General features: G+C 34.7%; 1 protein-coding gene across 1 annotated transcript; it reads right to left on the reverse strand.

The window, feature by feature from the left end:
- Positions 1–2,857: 2,857 nt before the first annotated feature.
- Positions 2,858–16,883, reverse strand: LOC141602250 (uncharacterized). The gene is made up of 12 exons (XM_074422555.1): positions 16,703–16,883; positions 16,133–16,217; positions 15,456–15,882; positions 15,283–15,369; positions 12,372–12,520; positions 7,617–7,804; positions 7,058–7,505; positions 6,603–6,967; positions 5,155–5,932; positions 4,704–4,777; positions 3,784–4,544; positions 2,858–3,673 (listed from the first exon to the last, which is right to left on the reverse strand). Exons 1-12 carry the CDS (start codon positions 16,881–16,883, stop codon positions 2,858–2,860), a joined length of 4,359 nt encoding a protein of 1,452 aa, XP_074278656.1.
- Between the last annotated feature and the right edge of the window lie 3,123 nt (positions 16,884–20,006).

The raw sequence follows: 20,006 nt of genomic DNA on the forward strand, positions 1-20,006 counted from the left end.
GAATATATTGTACTGATTAGACGGTGTTAAATTATTACACACCTTTCAAACTTTGAATTTCAGGCCAAAGTTATAATATGGACATATCTTTCATCTTTGTAAAATAAATCTTTTGGAATTTCAAATCCAAATTTATATAATATGTTCTTTTTCAAAAAAAATTTCACCACATATATGAAACTACGTTCAAAATATGTAATTTTACAAGGCTGATAATATTCTTATATATACACCCCCACATAAGACCGTCAAATAAACATTAATATTTATAAACCACTATGTTGCTTACAACTTACAAGTTCACGATTAAATTAATTAACATGATATTTAATAAATTAAGTAATTAAGTAAATAATATAAATAGCCAAACTCATTAACAATGTGAACCAAACCCAATGATAAATTCTATAGCATACATAATACGAGTAATATATGTGAAGTTGTTAACCCATCAAACAATACTTTGTACATCATTAACAATGCAATTGACAAATATGTAAATATACGTGAACTAGTTAAATAATGTTGGGACGGAAGGCGGTGAATTGGGGAGAGCTTATAATGGGCTAAAATAGTTACGTACTCTTGCTCGCTTATCTAATTAAAAGCTAGATAGAAAATCAACAATGAATAGAGGGTTAGAGCGTTAGAGCGAATACCGGAAACATACCTTAATTAGCGAAATAAAATAATAAAATTTGATATGAACCTTCAGAATATCAGATCTAATTGATGGTGGGTAAAGACTAGAGACTCGTGCTGATAACGCGTTGTGAAAAGAGAATTGTAGAGAGAATATAAGGAGAGACAGAAATATATATTATTTCATTATGAGGGGTATATATACAAATACAATGAGAGTAGAGTTTCTATAAGATAATACATTCAAAGATTACTAAATTATCATTATCATACTGTATAATCTTAGAAGTAGTTAATTGCAATCGTAATTTTCCTAATTTATAGCTAATCAAGGAAAACTATGTTACGTAATCAAGTTAAGTGCTGTTTGACCATGTTTTACAAGCGCTTCTACAATTGAAAAAACAGAAGTTAGGCCAAACACTATAATTTAGGAGAGTTTAAATTATTTAAAAAAAAGTTAAAAACTGAAACACGCACGAAAATTGGCACCCAAAAGCAGATTCTACTTATGTTAATTCTATTAATTTTTTTGTTTAGGAGAATTTAAATGGTTCATCAATAAACGAAGCAAAAAAAGCGAGATAAAGATAGCTAGGCCAAACACATCAAAATTATAAGAAACTGTTTTTTTATAAAAGTTTGGCCAAACACTCCAATTTTTTTCAAGAAGCAACTGGTAAAGAAACTATTTCTAAAAAGTAAAAGTCATTTTAAAAAAGCATAGCCAAAAACCACCTTAATTAACTACCTTGGAAAAATTTTAATGATTTAAGCAACGTGTATTTTGCTTCTATTTCTATTAAATTACTCCGTATAAAATATAAAAGGGTTATTTAATGAGAATACTCTAAACTATTAAGGTGCTTTTCAAAATACTCCAAACTATATTTTAACTACTATTATATCCAACTATTATACCATTTCTCTTCTAATAGAATTGCCCCTATATTGACCTGTAACAACAGGTAATAGCAAACGCGGGACCCGCCTTCCAGTGGCGTTTCTCATGGGGGTGCAGGGGGTTCATCTGCACCCCCTTTTCCCAAAAATAATTACAATTTTGTTTAGTGTAGGAGCATATAAATTATGTGAGTCTAGTGGTTGTTAAGACTATTTTTTAATTAGAAGTCATGGGTTCAATTCTTGTATTGAACAATTTTTATCCAATACCATATCACCATACATTTTGTCCAACTAAACAAAATTTTATTCATAAAACTCGATATTTTCATTGTTAGAAAATTTTACGCACCCCCTTACATAAAATCTTAGAATTGCCTCTGCCGCCTTCCTTCAACTTCATCTTCCTGCTCCCTTGCAAAGTTAATGTGCAAGAAAAGAAAAAAAACAATTTATTTTCCCGCTCATTACAATGTTAATCTTCCCCCTCCTCCATTACAATGGTAATCCTTCTTCATTATCTCCCCTTCATTTTCGCCATTTATGTAATTAAAATCATTTAAAACAACAATTTTAAAAACAAGCTTTAAAAATAAGTACAATGATCTTTGTTAAATAAATGAAAGTATAAGATAAAATTTACATCCTCAAAAGTAGATAGATATAATCCAATACTTTTCCATTCCATTCGTCTCTTTTAGATTATCCTTCCAATAACATTCTTGAATTATTAGAATCTTCTGATTGTGTTAGAGTATGGACTTTAACCAATTATGCTAACAAAATTAATACAATTAGATAATTACCAAACAATTGTGTTCCACTAGTGCTGCTTTGGAAGTACTGGAAACGATAAGAAGATTAGAAAAAAAAAAAATGACTGCAATTTGAACAAGGTAACATGCTTAGCAGTAGATCTCTAACATTGTTTTAGAATTCATTATAACTAGTTTTAAACCCGTGCAAAATTGCACGGGTATGTATTTGAGCCAGAATGAATTTTTTTAATGTATATTTGTTTTTGCATTTCTATTGTACCTATCTAAATGGTCTAAATCAATGATGTACATAATTAATGTTTAAATTTGTTAAAAACATGTGTTCACATGCACTGGTTTATAAGGAAATAACGTAATCTACTCTTGTAAATAAAAAATGCATACATACAAAACTTTACATTCGGATAAAAGAAATATAATCTAATAATCAACTTTAACATATGCAAGTTATTCTAAAAATTGAAAAATTTCATGATACACTACATTAGTAGTCGTAGTAGAAGTACGCATATCTGAGTTAAAAATTAAAATTTTCAAGCCTTCTTTTCAGGTGATCCTGGAAAGTGCGACATAAAGCTGGCCATGACTAAACACTGGTCTTGGAAGATAGATCTTGACTGAGATAAAGGCGGCCTTGACTCTTGTTTATCGTCATTGCAAAACAAACAAGCGATGGAGAATTGTCTTTCATCAAACGTCGGAAATCTACCGGTATCCGATGGAGTAAGTGTTAGTCGAGCAATATGCACTCTATCACCTTTATGACTACCAGTTAAGACAGTACATCTTATCACGCGTGCCCCCAGATCAGTCACAATTAGTCTCGTGCCGTTACACAACCCACGTGATTGATCAATGTTTCGCAGAAGCATCACCATAGTATCGACCTTCAACTTCAACTGGTGATTCGGGAGTCCGGCACATTTAATACTGTTGAGGAATTCAATAGAGTGAATGTCATCGTCACCTGTACCTCTGTCATCACTACACACCTCATCGGAGCTTAAATAAATTCTCTCATCCTTTTTAATAAGCGACAAAACATATTCATTTACTGATTCAACAATCTCGTGAGTAGGGGCCAGGATTGCCCTTTGTTGGAGATATTCCGGATTCCACAATTGTGCTAGCAGATCCGGATAAGTGACATCTACTAATGTCTTAATAGGATTCGTCACATCCTGAATTAGTAAGTCGGCTGGTAATTCTAGATCAACTTCTGCATCACTTTCATTGCCTGCTATACCATTTCCAATCTCCAAGAGCCATTCGGAGAATTTTCGTAACTCCTCAACATTGTCAGTTGAACTACCAACTTGCAATCGCATATTTTTGGTCAATCTAAGTACCTATAAGTGGTATACGTTTTAAATTATATAAATACAGTACGACAAAAATAATTTAACTAAGACTCACATAAAACGGTAATATTGATATTTAAAGAAAGAAATATATATACCTTGCAGAAAGACCATAAATACGATGAACACAGGGATGCAGCCACAACATCTGCTCTACTTCCTTTTGAAACAACCGGTAATGTCTGTCTAAAATCACCCCCGGATACCACAACTTTCCTACCAAACGGCACTTCAGCATTTCCCACGTCCAAAACACGCATTACATCTTTTAAACTTTTATCAAGGGCCTCAAAGCAATGCTTATGAGTCATCGGTGCTTCGTCCCATATTATGAGTTTAGCACGTATCAAAAGTTCAGCTAAATCACTGTCGGGCTTAATTCGGGAGCATATGGAATCCTCCGTTACATTAATGGAAATTCCAAACGTGGAATGAGCTGTTACACCACCTGGTATCAATGTTGCTGCAATTCCACTTGACGCAACAGCCACAACAATATCGCCCTTACTCCTGAAACAAGCACACAAAGCTCTCCAAAGGAAAGTTTTCCCAGTTCCACCATATCCATAAACGAAGAACACCCCTCCTTTGTTATTTAAAGCAGCTTCCATCACTTCATTAAACACCAACCTCTGCTCGTCAGTCATTGAAGATAACTGAATCTCATGTTCTTCACTCAAGGACTGTCTATCGTACGACAACGCATCCATGACTAAACTATTTCGATGATGTGTCGTTGCAGACATGTCTGGGAACGACATTCCCTCAAATCGACGAAGTGAACTACCATTTATTTGAAGAGAATTTTCAATATCAATAAGTGCATAATTTTGCAACTCTTCATCGGTAAGCTGTAAATCTGTGGTTAAAAAAGTTGCAATATTATCTATGTGATTTTATATACTACAGCAATCAATTCATAGAATATATGAAGGTAAGAATGCGAAATATGAAGAATTGTTTTAAAGTTGTTCTAATTAAAATAGCGGTAAATGTTTACTATTAAATGAAGACACACCTTGATTGTTAAGAATAGTGCGTTGCCTATGAAGGATGTCGTCCAATAGCAGTTGCCAAGTTTCGTCCCAGACTCTGCTCGGCATAGACAAAGTGCCACAAAATAATAACGTCGCGAACAAATTTCTCAAGTAGAAGCGGACCCCAATCACCGCTTCGTTGATAGTCGCAAATATCTTGTCGATCATCACCAATTAATCCCAATGCATAACATGCTTCTCTAAATGTCGGATGAACAAAATGATTCACAGTCCTAATATCCTCAAAACATTTTGGTCCCTTAACGTGATTCAACATTAATCTCATGAAATACAATTCACCACATTGCGGGGGAACGTGAACCAACCTACCAATTGTAAATCCTTTTTTTCCTAAGGCTCCATTGACGAAGTTTATTTTTCCAAACAAACTTGGTTGGAAATTCACAGTACAATAATTCTTTAGCAACCTACATCTCTTCTACTGTCGAATTATTACAGCCCATCCAATTAAGAAATTGTGACACCCCGAGCGAAGTATTTTCTACGACCTCATCAACCCAATCATCATCGTGGAAGACAATAGGTTGCTCATCCGGAAGATGGTATTGTAGCCTTTCAACAGCAGGAGTTCTGTAGTGGATATCAAACCCAAAAATTCTCCAAGCGGCTTCACATGCAGAGAGATATCGACAATCGTAAAACCTGTTAATCTCATCAAATCGACCAGGGTCCTCCTCATTACGTCGTGTGTAAGACGACTGCATGGTAACTCGATCAGAGCCCTTGTTAATGTACTTAAATAGGTACTTTATGGATCTAGATTGATTACACCATTCGACATTGATATGAGCCCGATATTTAAACAACAACTGAGAGTTATATGGAATGACAAAATCATTTCCCAGGGGCACATCATCTTTAATCACCGTAACTCCTTTCTTGCTTCTCTTGTATATAGGGTACCCATCACCGTCAACCGTTGTTCTCTCAGTGCACGGCTTTGGGTAATATTTTGAGCACTTGCCTCCGACCATACACGGACATGAGGGCTTTGCTTTACCACACGGTCCATGAACCATATACTCGCAAACAACACTATGTAAGACGGGATCTGTAGTCGGATCAGGAATCTCCGCGGAAATGATTTTGTCGACATCTGCGGCTGTAGGAAATTTGTCCTCCCGATGTCGGAACAATACTATATGGGCATGAGGGAGTCCACGTTTTTGAAATTTAATAGTATACACGACTGCAAAAAAGACGTTCATAAATGTCATTAGATTTTTCTACAGTAATGCTATGTCAGAAACGATATATTAAATTAAAAGATTAGCAATTGGTAGTACCTCCTCGCGCTCTTCCAAAAATATGTCGATCCTTTAAGTCCCTAATCAACTCATCGAGCTTCATTTTAAAGACGCGACAGACAATATCTGGACGATCCTCGGGTCGCAAGCCTCTTTTAGAAACAAATCGTACTATTTCCGGCCACTTTGGATTATAGGTGAAAGTGATGAATAAATCTGGATAACCAAACCACTTACAAATAGTCATGGTATCGAGGAAATTTGCTTTTTTCCAGTTGTCACCTCCGGGGAAAGAAGAAGGCACGATAAACCGAGTACCCGCCAAAGATGGCTCAACATCTCCTCTTCTAACAACATTTGAGAGGTTCTTATAATTATCAACTCGAAGTCGATCTTGGTTAAAACGAATGAAATTGAGCCTATGCGATTCGACCAGCATATAACAATCAAAAAAAAATTGGTGGAATGCCTTACCAGATAATAAGATTATTGGAAATTCAACATCTGGTGGTCTCTCTATAAGATGATAAGCAAACCACTCCCTACACGTTGTTTCTTCACGTGGTTGGTCACTCGTGCTAACACCAATAGAAGAAGCACTATGTAGGATACCTGGACTATACCCATCTTCTCCGGATGGAATTAACAAAGGATATTGTAAGGGGGTGTATAAAGGGTGCAACTCAAATATCCGCTGTAAACCACCGCACGACCTTCCCACAATAATATCTCGCTTCTCCATATGTGGACCAATATCCCCCTCAATTAAAGCCGCTACCTCTGAAACTGTTGGAAGATTGTAAGTTCTTCCATCACTTGATCTCCTTGAAATAAGTTTGATACTCACTTCACTGTCTGTATTTACAGCCAGTCTATCCCTAACCTTCCTAAATGTCTTTGCAATTGTACTGTGAGAGTCAATCATATTTTCCAACAATCGTATTAAGTCGTCATTGAACCTTAATGGATCCCCTGGACTACAATTAAAAATAAAATTATTGCCTAATACGAAAACAAATATTATACTCTATAAAAAAAATTTTATTACGGAAAGGAAATATATTTACCTAATGGCATTTTTTCGATTTTGAACTTCCTCTTCCATGTCATATATGTAAAGTTGACAGAACTTTGGCCTTGCATCTCCGGTCGGTACCAAAGTCCCTATCCGATGACAATTTTGACCTCCCATCCTAAAGGTGAACGGTCCTTTACCTTGATTGATGGAATGATCGATTTTACCGCCCATAGAAGTGAATGAGATTATCGAGTTATAAGCTCTAATGTTTTCTCTATAATGGTTGCTAAATCGATGCTGACCGGACAACAATGACTTTATAAGTTCAGGCGACTGCTGTAGAAATGCGAGTTCAACTTTTCCATCAGAACAACAAAATGAGAACTTAGGACGTCTTGTACCACGTCTTTTATCTTTTCTCTCATCAAACCACATCAACGTGTGACATTTCTCGCACTCATATTTTGCATCACCACAGTCCCAATAGCCTTCCCATGCTAAACAATTTTCAAAACAAAATTCATAAATTAAGATATAAAAATTAGACTACAACAACTAAAGCATGTTGCAATTCAAATTAAAAAATAAAAAGTCATGATTGAACTAACCATCATTATTTAACGGCACAGAAGTATTTTGCTGAGTTCTCGAAGATTCTCCATGTGAATAAGATGCATTAAAAACACAACTATCGGATGATTGTTCAATTCGGTTTACAGACGGAATCACTTCACTGAAAGCTTCACCATATTCAACACATAGTTCTCTCACTAAGCACTCAACAACATCGGTCGGACTACATATAAGTTTTACACAACGTTTTTAATAAAAATTAAGAATGTCACAAATATTAATACGTGTTAAATGTAAAAAATTAAATATAGATATATACCTGTGACGTTGGAGGTTACTGGTGTAAAATTGACCGTTTTTTGAGAAACGTCACTATGAACATTAGCAGCACGTTTCTTAGAGAATCGCGACTGTCTTTTTTCTCTTGCCGTTCTCGCTCGTAACTGATTAGGCGTTAGAATAATAGTGTTGGCATATGATGGAGTAGGATCATTAGAAACGTTACTTGGCGGGGTTCTTATCGCTAACTGTTCACTTACGATTGTTCTTCTGCTTCGATGACATGGGGTATGAGAAACTGAAATGTTTACAATTGGTACTGCCGTATTATAAATTTGTGAAAACAACAAATGAAAAAGGATAAAAATTAAAATTCAAAAACTTGAATATATGTATTGAAATATTAACAATTACAAATAAAGAAGTACCGTTCGTAATGTCACATAGCGGTACTCGAGGATTTGACATTGATTGTGGCGTATTGTCCGTAATCATCAAGTTTCTTTGTGCTGTCTGAACTCCTATATTGGTAAAGCATAACGGCAAAGACAAATTATGTCAAACGTTATATTATTATGTACATTTTCACAGCGTAAACTACGTGGACCGTATATAAACACATCCCGAACAAAAATAAAAACACACACAATATCAAACATGGGCTGACAGAAATAGTATTTTGGGCTCAACCTTTCTACGATTCACATCCAAACCAATTTCAAGCCCAATTTCAAGAATACCCTAAATTGGGCTCACCAGTTCTTTCATTCCCGTCCAGCCCAAGTAAGTAAAAACCCTTAAAACTAACCTATTATATAGTCATTTGAGCTCAACATTTCTACAATTCCCGTCCACTACATTTTAAAGCCCAATTTGAAGAAAACCCTAATTATTACCCACATTATATAAACCCATCCCCCCATCAACCCTAACATTTCCGTCTCCCCTTTATCATTACATGCCTCCGCCTATCTCTCACTTCTTCTCTCTTTACTTCACTCTCTGATTACATCTTCCATACTACCATCCCCCATGAAACCCTAACTTTTATCATTAAAGATTGCTTACTACCATCCCCTCCGTCGTCCTCCCTAATTCCGATTCCCAACCCTTGATCCTCCTACATCTTCTTATCGCCTTTATGGATGGTCGAAATCTTGTTCTTAGGAGCGTTTTTTCAAGATGTACTAATGGTAAGTTCACTTTTACTGTATGCTTTGTTATTTCCGCCGTTTTGTAAATTAATTTCAAATTTTCTTCGATTTTTTTTAAATGGTTGTTTATTTTCTTAGATCTATCAATTTTCTGAGTTATTGCTAATTAAAAAATCGACATAGAAATTTTTTTTAAAGATCAATTTCAGTGCTTACTTTTTTACAATGAGTTTTTATTAGATCTATGAGTTTATTTGATACACATGCTGTTAACAATTTTAAATCATTTTTTCTCAATATTTATTGCATTTTTTTCGTAATATAGCAGATCTGTTAAATACGGATCTAATTAATGCAAAATAAGCTCCGCGTTTTGTTTTTGTTAATTTTTATTGCGCTTAATGAAGATGTTCAATACATGTCGCTTTTGATTAAATATTAATTGGTTTCCTGACATCTTTTCCTCGCATGCAGATTCATATTCATGAAGAAGGTGAAGGCTTCCAACTTTGGTTTTATTCAGATTCATATTAAAGATGATCTATTGATGGTGAGTTCCTTATTCATCTTTATTTTTATGTATTTTTCGCCTTCTAAATTAATTTTTTCACATGAATTTCGATATATTATAAAATGATTTGTTGATGGTGAGTTCCTTGATTGCGTTTTTTGACACTTTTTTTTAGATCTATGAGTATAATGAGTTAGAAATGCTAGTAACAAAATTTTTTTAAGATGAATTCAATCTGTTTTAAAAGAGATGTTAAATTTTTTTAATGGAGTTGTTATGTTAGTCTTGATTATTTATCACTGTTATTGAAAATAATGTTTAAAAATCTGAAAATCTGACTATAGGATCTGTTGTCATTCAAGATTGCTGCGTTTTTGTTGTTGTGACAATTAAAAACCCTAGATTCATTAATTAAAATTACTTGTGTAGAACCTTACCTAAAATTGGATTCAACCCAACAAAAAATGGGATTACCCGACCCAACCCAACACGGGTTTTTAACCCGACCCAACCCAACACGGGTTTTAACCCGACCCAACCCAACACGGGTTTTAACCCGACCAAACCAACACGGGTTTTAACCCGACCCAAACCAACACGGGTTTTAACCCGACCCAATTACAACTCAACCCGGATTGACCCAATTACAACTCCACCCGGACTGACCCAATTACAACTCAACCCGGACTGACCCAATTACCCAATTACCCAATTACCCAATTACCCAATTACCCAATTACATGGACTGACCCAATTACATGGACTGGCCCAATTACAACCCAACCTGGACTGACCAAATTACAACCCAACCTGGACTGACCTAACCCAACCCAACCCAACCTGGACTGACCCAACCCAACCCAACCCAACCTGGACTGACCCAACCTTACCCAACCCAACTTGGACTGACCTAACCCAACCCAACCCAACTTGGACTGACCTAACCCAACCCAACCCAACCTAGACTGACCTACCCAACCCAACCCAACTTAGACTGACCTAACCCAACCCAACTGTTGGACCTAACCCAAACCAACCTAACTGTTTGACATACCCCAACCCAACCAACCCAACTGTTGTTTTTCACACTCAGGTTTCAATATGTTACATTTCTAAACTCATTTTGATTTCACAGTTGTCAGATGTGTTGTATAATATACAAATCATACTAATTGTTCTACACTTGTTTGCAGAACATTTATTGCAGATCGTTTATCGACATGTGAAAAGTTAAGTACGTTTACTGATTCTCTTTTGTAATATACATTTCAATTTCATATTTCCCCTTTTGGGAAGATAATTTACTAACATTTCTTATGTTGCTCCTTGTAGAAACATTCTGAAGGGAAGGTTTCAAAAATATAAGTTAAGTGTTATTCAATCATTGTTTCTTTAAAAAAGTTTCCTTTTAAGTTATCAACTTATACTAATGAAAATATGTTACTAAAATGCAGGTTCATTCGAAGCATGCATATTGTTCCTGAAAGATGGAAGAAGTTAAGTAACCAATAACATTCGAAGCATGCATATTGATCGTGAAAGATGGAAAAAGTTAAGTAAGCAATAACACAATGTAACAGTTTTTAATTTATAGAAATAAATTAAGAAACTTACTGTTTTCATTGTTCATTCCTTGCTGCCGTCTCTTTTTTTTGGCTTGTACTTGAATTCCCCTTTTCCCTGTGGATAATCGTGAAAGATGGAAAAAGTTAAGTAAGCAATAACACAATGTAACAGTTTTTAATTTATAGAAATAAATTAAGAAACTTACTGTTTTCATTGTTCATTCCTTGCTGCCGTCTCTTTTTTTTGGCTTGTACTTGAATTCCCCTTTTCCCTGTTTAATCCACCTCTGTTTTGATGCTTCTCAAGATGATGCAAAATATGTGCAAAATTTGACAGTTTCTAGTTGCTTATCTTTTTAATTGATCTTAAAAAAACTGGTAAACTAAAATGTGTTTGATTGATTTGTATTCTATAAATGCATTTTGTGGCCATTTTTTCACCTGTATGCATGAATACTTTTAGTTCACTCAACTATTGCCCACTAACTTACATAACTACTTTGTTTAGTTGACTCAAATATTGGCCACTAACTTATAAACTGCAAGTAGTGCATCATGGATAGTTGACCATAACTGTTTAAACCGTCAGTTAAGCTGAAAAAAATTCGGCTTTGATTTTTCAGACGTTTTTGCTTACACATTCCGTGACTATGCTACAATAACATTTTCAGAACTTCTTTTAAATTTCTGCCCTTCCATTCATCCGTTTTTTTCCATGTTTTTCAATATAAGTCAAATACTCGTACAACATTTTTTGTTTGCTCATTGGTAGGATACGAATGTACTCTATTATTGTTGGCTGTAAAAACCGTGTTGCTTTGGTAATTACTCACTTATTAATGACTAATGACATGTATCGTAAACTGGAAATGAAAGAATTAAATTTCATAATGATGACGAAAGTTCATTAATTCTTCGGGAAATTGAAATACAATAGTAAAAAACGTAGAACATAAATAAGGTTCGCCGATGTTGCTAGCTTATCCAATATGATGCATCTTTGTTATCCACTTGCTTCTTTAAAACTGCGGCTAATCTTTGCTTTCCTTTAAGCTCCATGTTTAAAGTGTTGTGGCATCCGTTTCTCCTTTAGCTTCTTGATTGTCTGCATAATAAACTTGCTACAAATATATATTAAATATGACAACCTAAATTGTTCGATTACAACTTAAAATAATCTTGGTCCAAAATAGAACAGAAAACAACAGTCCAAAAACAAAAACACAAATGTCCTTTAACAACGTTCACAAATTGCTTAATAGCTGAAATGTTTTTTAGAACTCCATAAGCTGCTTTCCCATCTTAATTTCCTTCAGTTTTGTGGCAGATGATTTGTCGGATGCTTCAGTCGTCTCCACGACACCTTTCTGTGGTGTGATCTCTTGGGAATTCAGCACAGGTTCGGACTCAATTATCTCTCTCATTTGCTCCTAACAAAAAGTAATTGTTACTGAAAAAGCCATTAGTATCAAAAAAATTAGTTCAAGTTAAAATTCAATTCACCATCATTGAATCTGATCTCGAAGTGTCCCTTGTCGAAGTTGAAATTGCTTGTTCCTAAAGGAGAGGACAATATTTATTAGTAAAACGAAACATACAAATATAATGTGTGTATATGTTAGTCATTAATTGATCTCATATCTTTCTTGCATTATTCATAGCATCCCACTTAGCAATTGTTCTTGGGTCATCACATAAACTGATCACCCCAAATGACTTTGATTTTTGCTCAATGTTATATAAAGGGTGCTGATTTTTCCGCGGGAGAAATAGCCTAAGCAACGGGATTTGTTGTTATTAGGACTATCATATCCCTATAATTTATCAAAGCCTATTCCTGCAGGTAGGCTGGCATTAGGTAGGGGTCCACCTATTTTTATTTTTGCCTAAATTTTACCGTGTTTTTTTTGTCTTGACTCGACTTTCTTCGGCCAAAGGAATACATGAAGCAATATTTAGAGGTGGCAATCGGATCCGCCAGATCGGGTTTGGGTCGGGGTAAATTGGGTCGGGTTATATCAGTTTCGGGTCATATAATCTCGGTATATCATAGGTTTAAGACCGACCTGTGCATTTTTTTGCACGGGAGTAAAAATAGTGTGTATTTATTATTTGACATCACTTAGAAAACTAGGCCGCGGGAATTAATAATGGTATGGCCAGGATACCCTTTCTCTTCCATTTGCAAGGACGCTGTCAGGCCTGTACGCTGACATATTTCTTTTTTTTCATTTCCTTGAATATCCCAGTTAATAGACTATACCTCATATACAACCAATGTTAGTTTAGTCTTTTTCCCTAATTGTTTAAACTAAATCATAAAATCAAATGAAAATTGAACGTAGTTAAAAAAATTTCTTCTCTGATTATCTTATTGCTATCATTGTACTCTGAGGAGTTTGATTGTTATTCAAACTGACGAAAGATGATTTTATATCCTTCTCGCGTTACTATCAAAACCCGACAAAATAACCCGTAAAAACTCATTTAATCGATCGAGTGCCCCTTACTCGATCGAGTATTCGAGTGTCACACATACTCGATCGAGTACCCATCAGACATACTACTATTTCGTATAAAAACATACTTACTCGACAGAGTAAGCCCCACTCGATAGAGTACCCATAGACATAGAAAACCGTAGTATTACAAAATATATAATATTGATTTTATTTATGACAAGTGGAACAAATTGAATGAAAATGGTCAAATTACTTATCAAGTTCACTCTTAAAATAGAAAGGACAACAAATGACTAAGACATCCCAAAATGGAAAAGGACAACAAATGACCGGGACAGAGAGAGTAGAAATCAGTCGATCTAATAACGTAGGGAAAAATAAAGTATTTAAGAAAAAGTGGAAAAAGTAAGGGTAAAGAGGAAAAAAATAGGTGGGGTATGTAACTGTGGATTTTGTTCCGGGTGTAATTCCAGAGCAGTGTTGTTTACCACGCAAGCTTGGTGAATGGATGTCTTTCCTTGCTTTGACTCTTCCTCTCGGTCTCTCCTGAAACGATGAACAAACTGAGGGCTCGGCTTTGCACCGAGCGTACTCACTCCGACGCTCAAGTCAGTGAACTTAAAGGGATTAAGTTGTGTGTTACTTGACAAAGTATATTGTAGAGAGATAAGGGAGTTTATACCAGATGAATAGTGAGTTTTAGGTTAGATTGTGGATCATTTCCTCAATGAGGGTTGAGGAGTATTTATAGACTTTCACCTTTTGTCACGTAGTGGCCAAGTGGGCCAAGTGGCGTAGCAGGTGGAAAGTCTGTTCTACCCTCGGCCGAGGGACCCATGGCAGGCCGACGGGCCCTGTTGACTCCATGCCGAGGGGTCTTGGATATGAGTACGCGGATATGTCTCCCGGCTGGCGGTTACCTAGCCGAGACCCAAAGTGACCGGCCGACAGGCTGCGTCGGTTAGGCGGTCTAACATGTTGACTTGCTGTCTCTTGATCTTTGACCTTGCTCAATATGTTGACTCGGTCAACGGGTGCAGAATATGCCCCATCAGATTTAATTGTGGGTTGGTAGGTGAGGTATATAATATTTTGTGTAAATATCAAATGTGTATAACATGACAATGTTGTGGGCCAAAAAGAAATGTTACCTTTGGCGTGGTAATCGGATTCGTCCGTTTATAGTAAGTGTTACCTTTGGTCTGTTACGGAGGGAGTATATAATTATCCAATAACTATTATGGTTATGTTACATCTAATGTATGTTAAAAAGAATTTTATATTTTACAATTCACGTAATATTTATAATTTTCCGAATATTTAGTTTTACTCCCGTGCAAATAAATACACACTAGTTTTCTAAGTGACGTCAAGTAATAAATACACACTATTTTTACTCCCGTGCAAAAAAAATGCACAGGTCGGTCTTAAACCTATGATATACCGAGATTATATGACCCAAAACTGATATAACCCGACCCAATTTACCCCGACCTGACGGATCCGATTGCCACCTCTAAATATTGCTTCATGTATTCCTTTGGCCGAAGAAAGTCGACTCAAGACAAAAAAAAACACGGCAAAATTTAGGCAAAAATAAAAGTAGGTGGACCCCTACCTGATGTCAGCCTACCTGCAGGAATAGGCTTTGATAAATTATAGGGATATGTTAGTCCTAATAACAACAAATCCCGTTGCTTAGGCTATTTCTCCCGCGGAAAAATCAGCACCCTATATAAATCAGTCACTCTTATTTTTGCCACAAATGTCCTGTCAAGTAGAGGCCTGAAATCTGGGAGAGGGACGACACTATACATCTGAAACGATATTTAAACGTTAATCAGTAACATTATACGTTGGTTAGATATTATTGCAAATTGTATGTAAATGAGTTTTAGATTACCTCATCTTCGTCAAGGATGGCTTGTGCTGTTTTCCCAAGCAAATCAACCATTACATCATCCCAAATAATGAACTCAACCGAATCTGGATCTTCATATGTCACAATAAACTTAACTTGAAACCTTGGTATTGGTGATGTCACCCCCACACCCTTCATTGTGCAATTATTGTTAATTTTTTCCTTGTCACAATACCACAACCCATCTTTTCCTTGCTTCACTTTTGATCTGCATTCTTTGCAAGAGTAGTAGTACCAACTATTACCAGATGTATCTAACTCAATAATCTTGGCCATTGTGACATATGCCCCTCCTTTGGTTAAATTTGGTATCTCTGATAGTGTTTTGATGTTTGCACTTGCGAGGATTGGAGGATGGTACCCAGCAGTTTCTGGAGCCCCAAAGACGGGTTCATCATCATCTGGAAAACTGGTAAGAAAAATGGCTTAATTAATTTAAGCTGAAATGGGAGTGTTAAAAAAATTTTGAACTCAAAATGTTTGTGGACTCTTTTTGGACTGTTTATTTCTATTATTTTTTTTTACGGTTATCGACTGCTTCATTTTGTGGACGATTTCTGGAGTTTTCATGTTGTGCGTTTTCTGGTCAATAACAATTACTGCACTTACTATTGCCCTAAAGGCAATAATATCACATAAAACGAATTTAGATGTCATACCTATTGTTGAACACTTTCACCTCTTTCATATCTGGATTAACCAATATCTTTGTTGCACCCCATGTTGATGTTATGCTAACTTCCCCTGCATAGTAGAAAATAATGAGACAATTTTTTTCCAACATTTTTTTCTTAAATTTTGTAAGTAATCAAAGTGTTTGTAATGCTGAAAAAGGTATTTGAATGACCAGAATTTTATACCTTCATAAACAGAACGTTTTACGAATAGCATAACCAACGTTGGCTTTGGTTTGTTAATGAACTCTTGCTCGATTTAAATTTCTTTGAACGTAGTCCCCAAACAATGAGCAAAGACAAGTTTTGGTTCTTGAAAAAACGGTTTGTAATGATTATTTTGTTATGGTGTTAAGTTTGGCATATTGTTTATAGAATATAGTCAACTTACAGATTATTGCCCAAAACAATAGTCCTCCTTCTCTTGCCATTGCTGTCTCTTATTGGATAAACGTGCTCCAACCTTCCAATTACATCTGACACAGAATTTTTCACTTGTTAGTTAACATTTATGGTGCATATATGAAAAATAAATTGTAGGCCATTGTTGCTTACCAATATAAAGTCTATTCGGCATTGCTCCAAAGACCACCTCATTGAAAGTGTAGAAAGCATGGGCAGAAAGTGGAATATCTACATTCGAACCAAATCTTGCACGGGTGAATTGTTGCCATGTCAAGTCCCACTCGGTTTGATGATACACTGAACCTTCTGATTTTGTATGTGCTCCCTTCATTAAGGTGCTCTAAGAAAAGGCGAGTCAGCCTCTGGTTGATTGATGCCTGAATTGTGTCTCCCTGCATTTATTCATATTAGTTAATAACTTGTCACAATAAATTGAAAATCGCCACAGGAAAAGGGGAAAAGGGAGACTTACATTTTCATCAATTAGGATGAGTTCTACACCTTTCACTTCCTTGGGATTTGTCTCCGACTTTCTGTACCACAATCTCATAATCCGAACAATTAATTGCTCCGACCTTGCTGTTTATTTGGTGATGCTCGAAATTGGAATACTCTGGATGTGTGCCATAATCTCAAGTTTTTATTGTCTTTGCAATATTGAGTTTTTGTGACAATCTCAATGTTTGCAATCCTATATATACGAAAATATAACCTCTTGTAAACCCTAAATCCCTCACTACTTCCATTACCCCTTAACCCCACTTCTTTGAAATCGTCTAGAATCACGCCATTCCATATTTAACTGCATATGCCCTAATTTCAGAATATGCTGATTATTTTAATTTAATGCAGTTTCGGATTTCATGGTTGGACGGTCCAAGTGTATTTATTATGATGATAATAACGTTGCCTATCATTCGTACTTGTAGAAGTAGAAATTACTCGGTAGTCTATCATTGTCATCTTCCGAAATCGGAGTGCGAGGCTGATAGTTAAATTGCCAGAATTTTTGCTCCAAGTACATAATCCTCGGTGATGAACGGCTTTCTATACAGACCTGAGAGGATTACTTTTTTAAAAAAACAACATATTTTAAAGTGTTTCGACTTATCGTTTCGTGTTTTTATTATTTACAAAATATTTGTTATAACAATTGTGAATTATTTAAAAAAAATTATTAAAAAAATTTTATTATAATTTTTTAATCACTTGTAATTTAAATGAAAATTTATTGCTTTATTTTGTAGAGTAAAAAAAAATTAAAAATAGCTTTCACTGCTTGCTGAAGTCTATTTTAACTCGGTTTGCTATCATTGTCACCTACCAATTTCGGTGTGCGCGGCAGGTAGTTCAAATGCCGAGTTTTATATTCCAAGTACATTTCTCATCATTATTGATATTTTGAAAAAAATTCTCGTACACTGTATTTTTAAAAAATTATGTTTTCATTAAATTTACTGCGCAAGGTAAAATTATTCATAACAAAAATACTTGTTATTCATTTTGTTATTCATTCTCGATGTATTTTCGATCCGTATATAAGTGTAATTCTTTCCTGAACTTGTGTAATTTTATTGTGTAATTTTGGTTTAGTAATTATGTAATTCAATTACGGTAACTCGCTTTTGTAATTAATTCTGCGTAAATATTATTCATTTTCTTAACACGGAATGTATAAAATTTTATCATAATATTAATTTGGAGAAGTATTCCGTAAGATGACTTTATATAATTTGTTGCGAGACGGATTTAAGCGCATGCTTTGAAAGACGGATATCTTAGTAATTAAATACGTTGCACACACATGGGTCCCACCATAATCTGGATTTTCGAAAAAAAAAATGTATTAATGACGTGGCGCGCTCTCTGATGAGTATTGTCTTCTGAATCTTATCTATATTAATACAAAAGACAATACTCATTCCTCAGCGCGCCACGTCATTAATGCAACCCCCTTTTTTTTTTGGAAATTCATGTTATGGTGGGACCCGTTAGTGTGCAATGTATTTATATCTTCAGAATTCCGTCTTTTCAAACATGCGATAAATTCCGTCTTAGAACATATTCGATGAAATAATATTATGAAAAAATTCTATGAATCAATATTATGAAATAATTTTATACATTCCGAATAAATGAAATTAATAACATATAAGTAGAATGAATTACAAATCGAAATAAATGAAATTGAATTTCATAATTTTTTAAAAAAAATTAAATAATAATAAAATTACATAATTACGAGAAGGAATTACATTTAATTACGGGATAGAACATAAAATGCGAATGAATTACATACATAATTTTTTAAAACTACATGGTACCATAATTTTTGTTTAAAAAATAAATCATGACGGAGTATTTACTTGGAGTATAAAACTCGGCAACTTAACTAATGTAGTATATCATGAAATTTTTCAATTTTTAGAATAACTTGCATATGTTAAAGTTGATTATTAGATTATATTTCTTTTATCCGGATGTAAAATTTTTTATGTATGCAATTTTTATTTACAAGAGTAGATTACGTTATTTTCTCATAAACCAGTGCATGTGAACACGTGTTTGTAACAAATTTAAATATTAATTATGTAGATCGTTGATTTAGACCAACTAGATAATTATAATAGAAATGCAAAAAAAATATATATATACATCCAAAAACATTAATATCGGCCCAAATACATACCCGTGCAATTTTGCACGGGTTTAAAACTAGTTTATATAGATAAGATCATTGTGTTCATATTTCAGAAATCTACATAGTATAAAAGTCAAGTATTTTATTGGCTTCTGATTGACGGTTGAGTTTTTACATGTGGGTCCCCCCATATTTTTTATTCTATTTAATTACCATTTTTCCTTAACTCAATTCATATTCTTATCTCCTATTACTATTTTAATTATTTATGTTAAAACATAAGTTAAAATGTCACATTTTACATACATTCAACGGGTCTAACATGTCAATTACCTTTAATATTAATTGTAATAAAATACGGTTGTATATATTTGATATTCAAATCTAATATTTATCAAATATTCAATATTCGAATTGTCACAGTATTGAACAAGTAATCACGCTCAATTATATGTTCATGTATCTAATAATAGCGCTTACTATTACGACGCGTGCATTTTTTGCACGGGTATAAATCTAGTAGTGAGATGAAGATTTTCATTTGTGTTTCTCATGTGCAGCCGTGAGGGACTCCATAACTACTCAATAATCAGATTTTGTAATTGAAATACAGGGTGAAAATGGGTAGAGTAGATTTACCATTTTTATTGTATGATACTATGATCACAAATGGCGTTTTGGAGGAGGGTAATTGCGTTTGTGGAAAGTAGTCGAGCTTTTTTAAAAGGAAAAAAAAAAAATACCAGTTCAAGAGGTAGCCCTTCCACCCGTTCTAGGGGAAGGAAAGAGGTGTAATAATTGAGTATATTTGTA

Source organism: Silene latifolia, chromosome 9, assembly GCF_048544455.1.
Source record: "Silene latifolia isolate original U9 population chromosome 9, ASM4854445v1, whole genome shotgun sequence".
Taxonomy (NCBI): Eukaryota; Viridiplantae; Streptophyta; class Magnoliopsida; order Caryophyllales; family Caryophyllaceae; genus Silene; species Silene latifolia.

Excerpts from the sequence above, each read along its gene's own strand:
- LOC141602250 (XM_074422555.1), bottom strand. The coding sequence starts at position 16,883 with ATGAAGGGAGCACATACAAAATCAGAAGGTTCAGTGTATCATCAAACC. Across the intron at positions 15,370-15,455 it reads CCATCCTTGACGAAGATGAG|ATGTATAGTGTCGTCCCTCT; the intron begins GTAATCTAAAAC and ends ATATCGTTTCAG. Across the intron at positions 12,521-15,282 it reads GAGTGACTGATTTATATAGG|GAGCAAATGAGAGAGATAAT; the intron begins GTGCTGATTTTT and ends ACTTTTTGTTAG.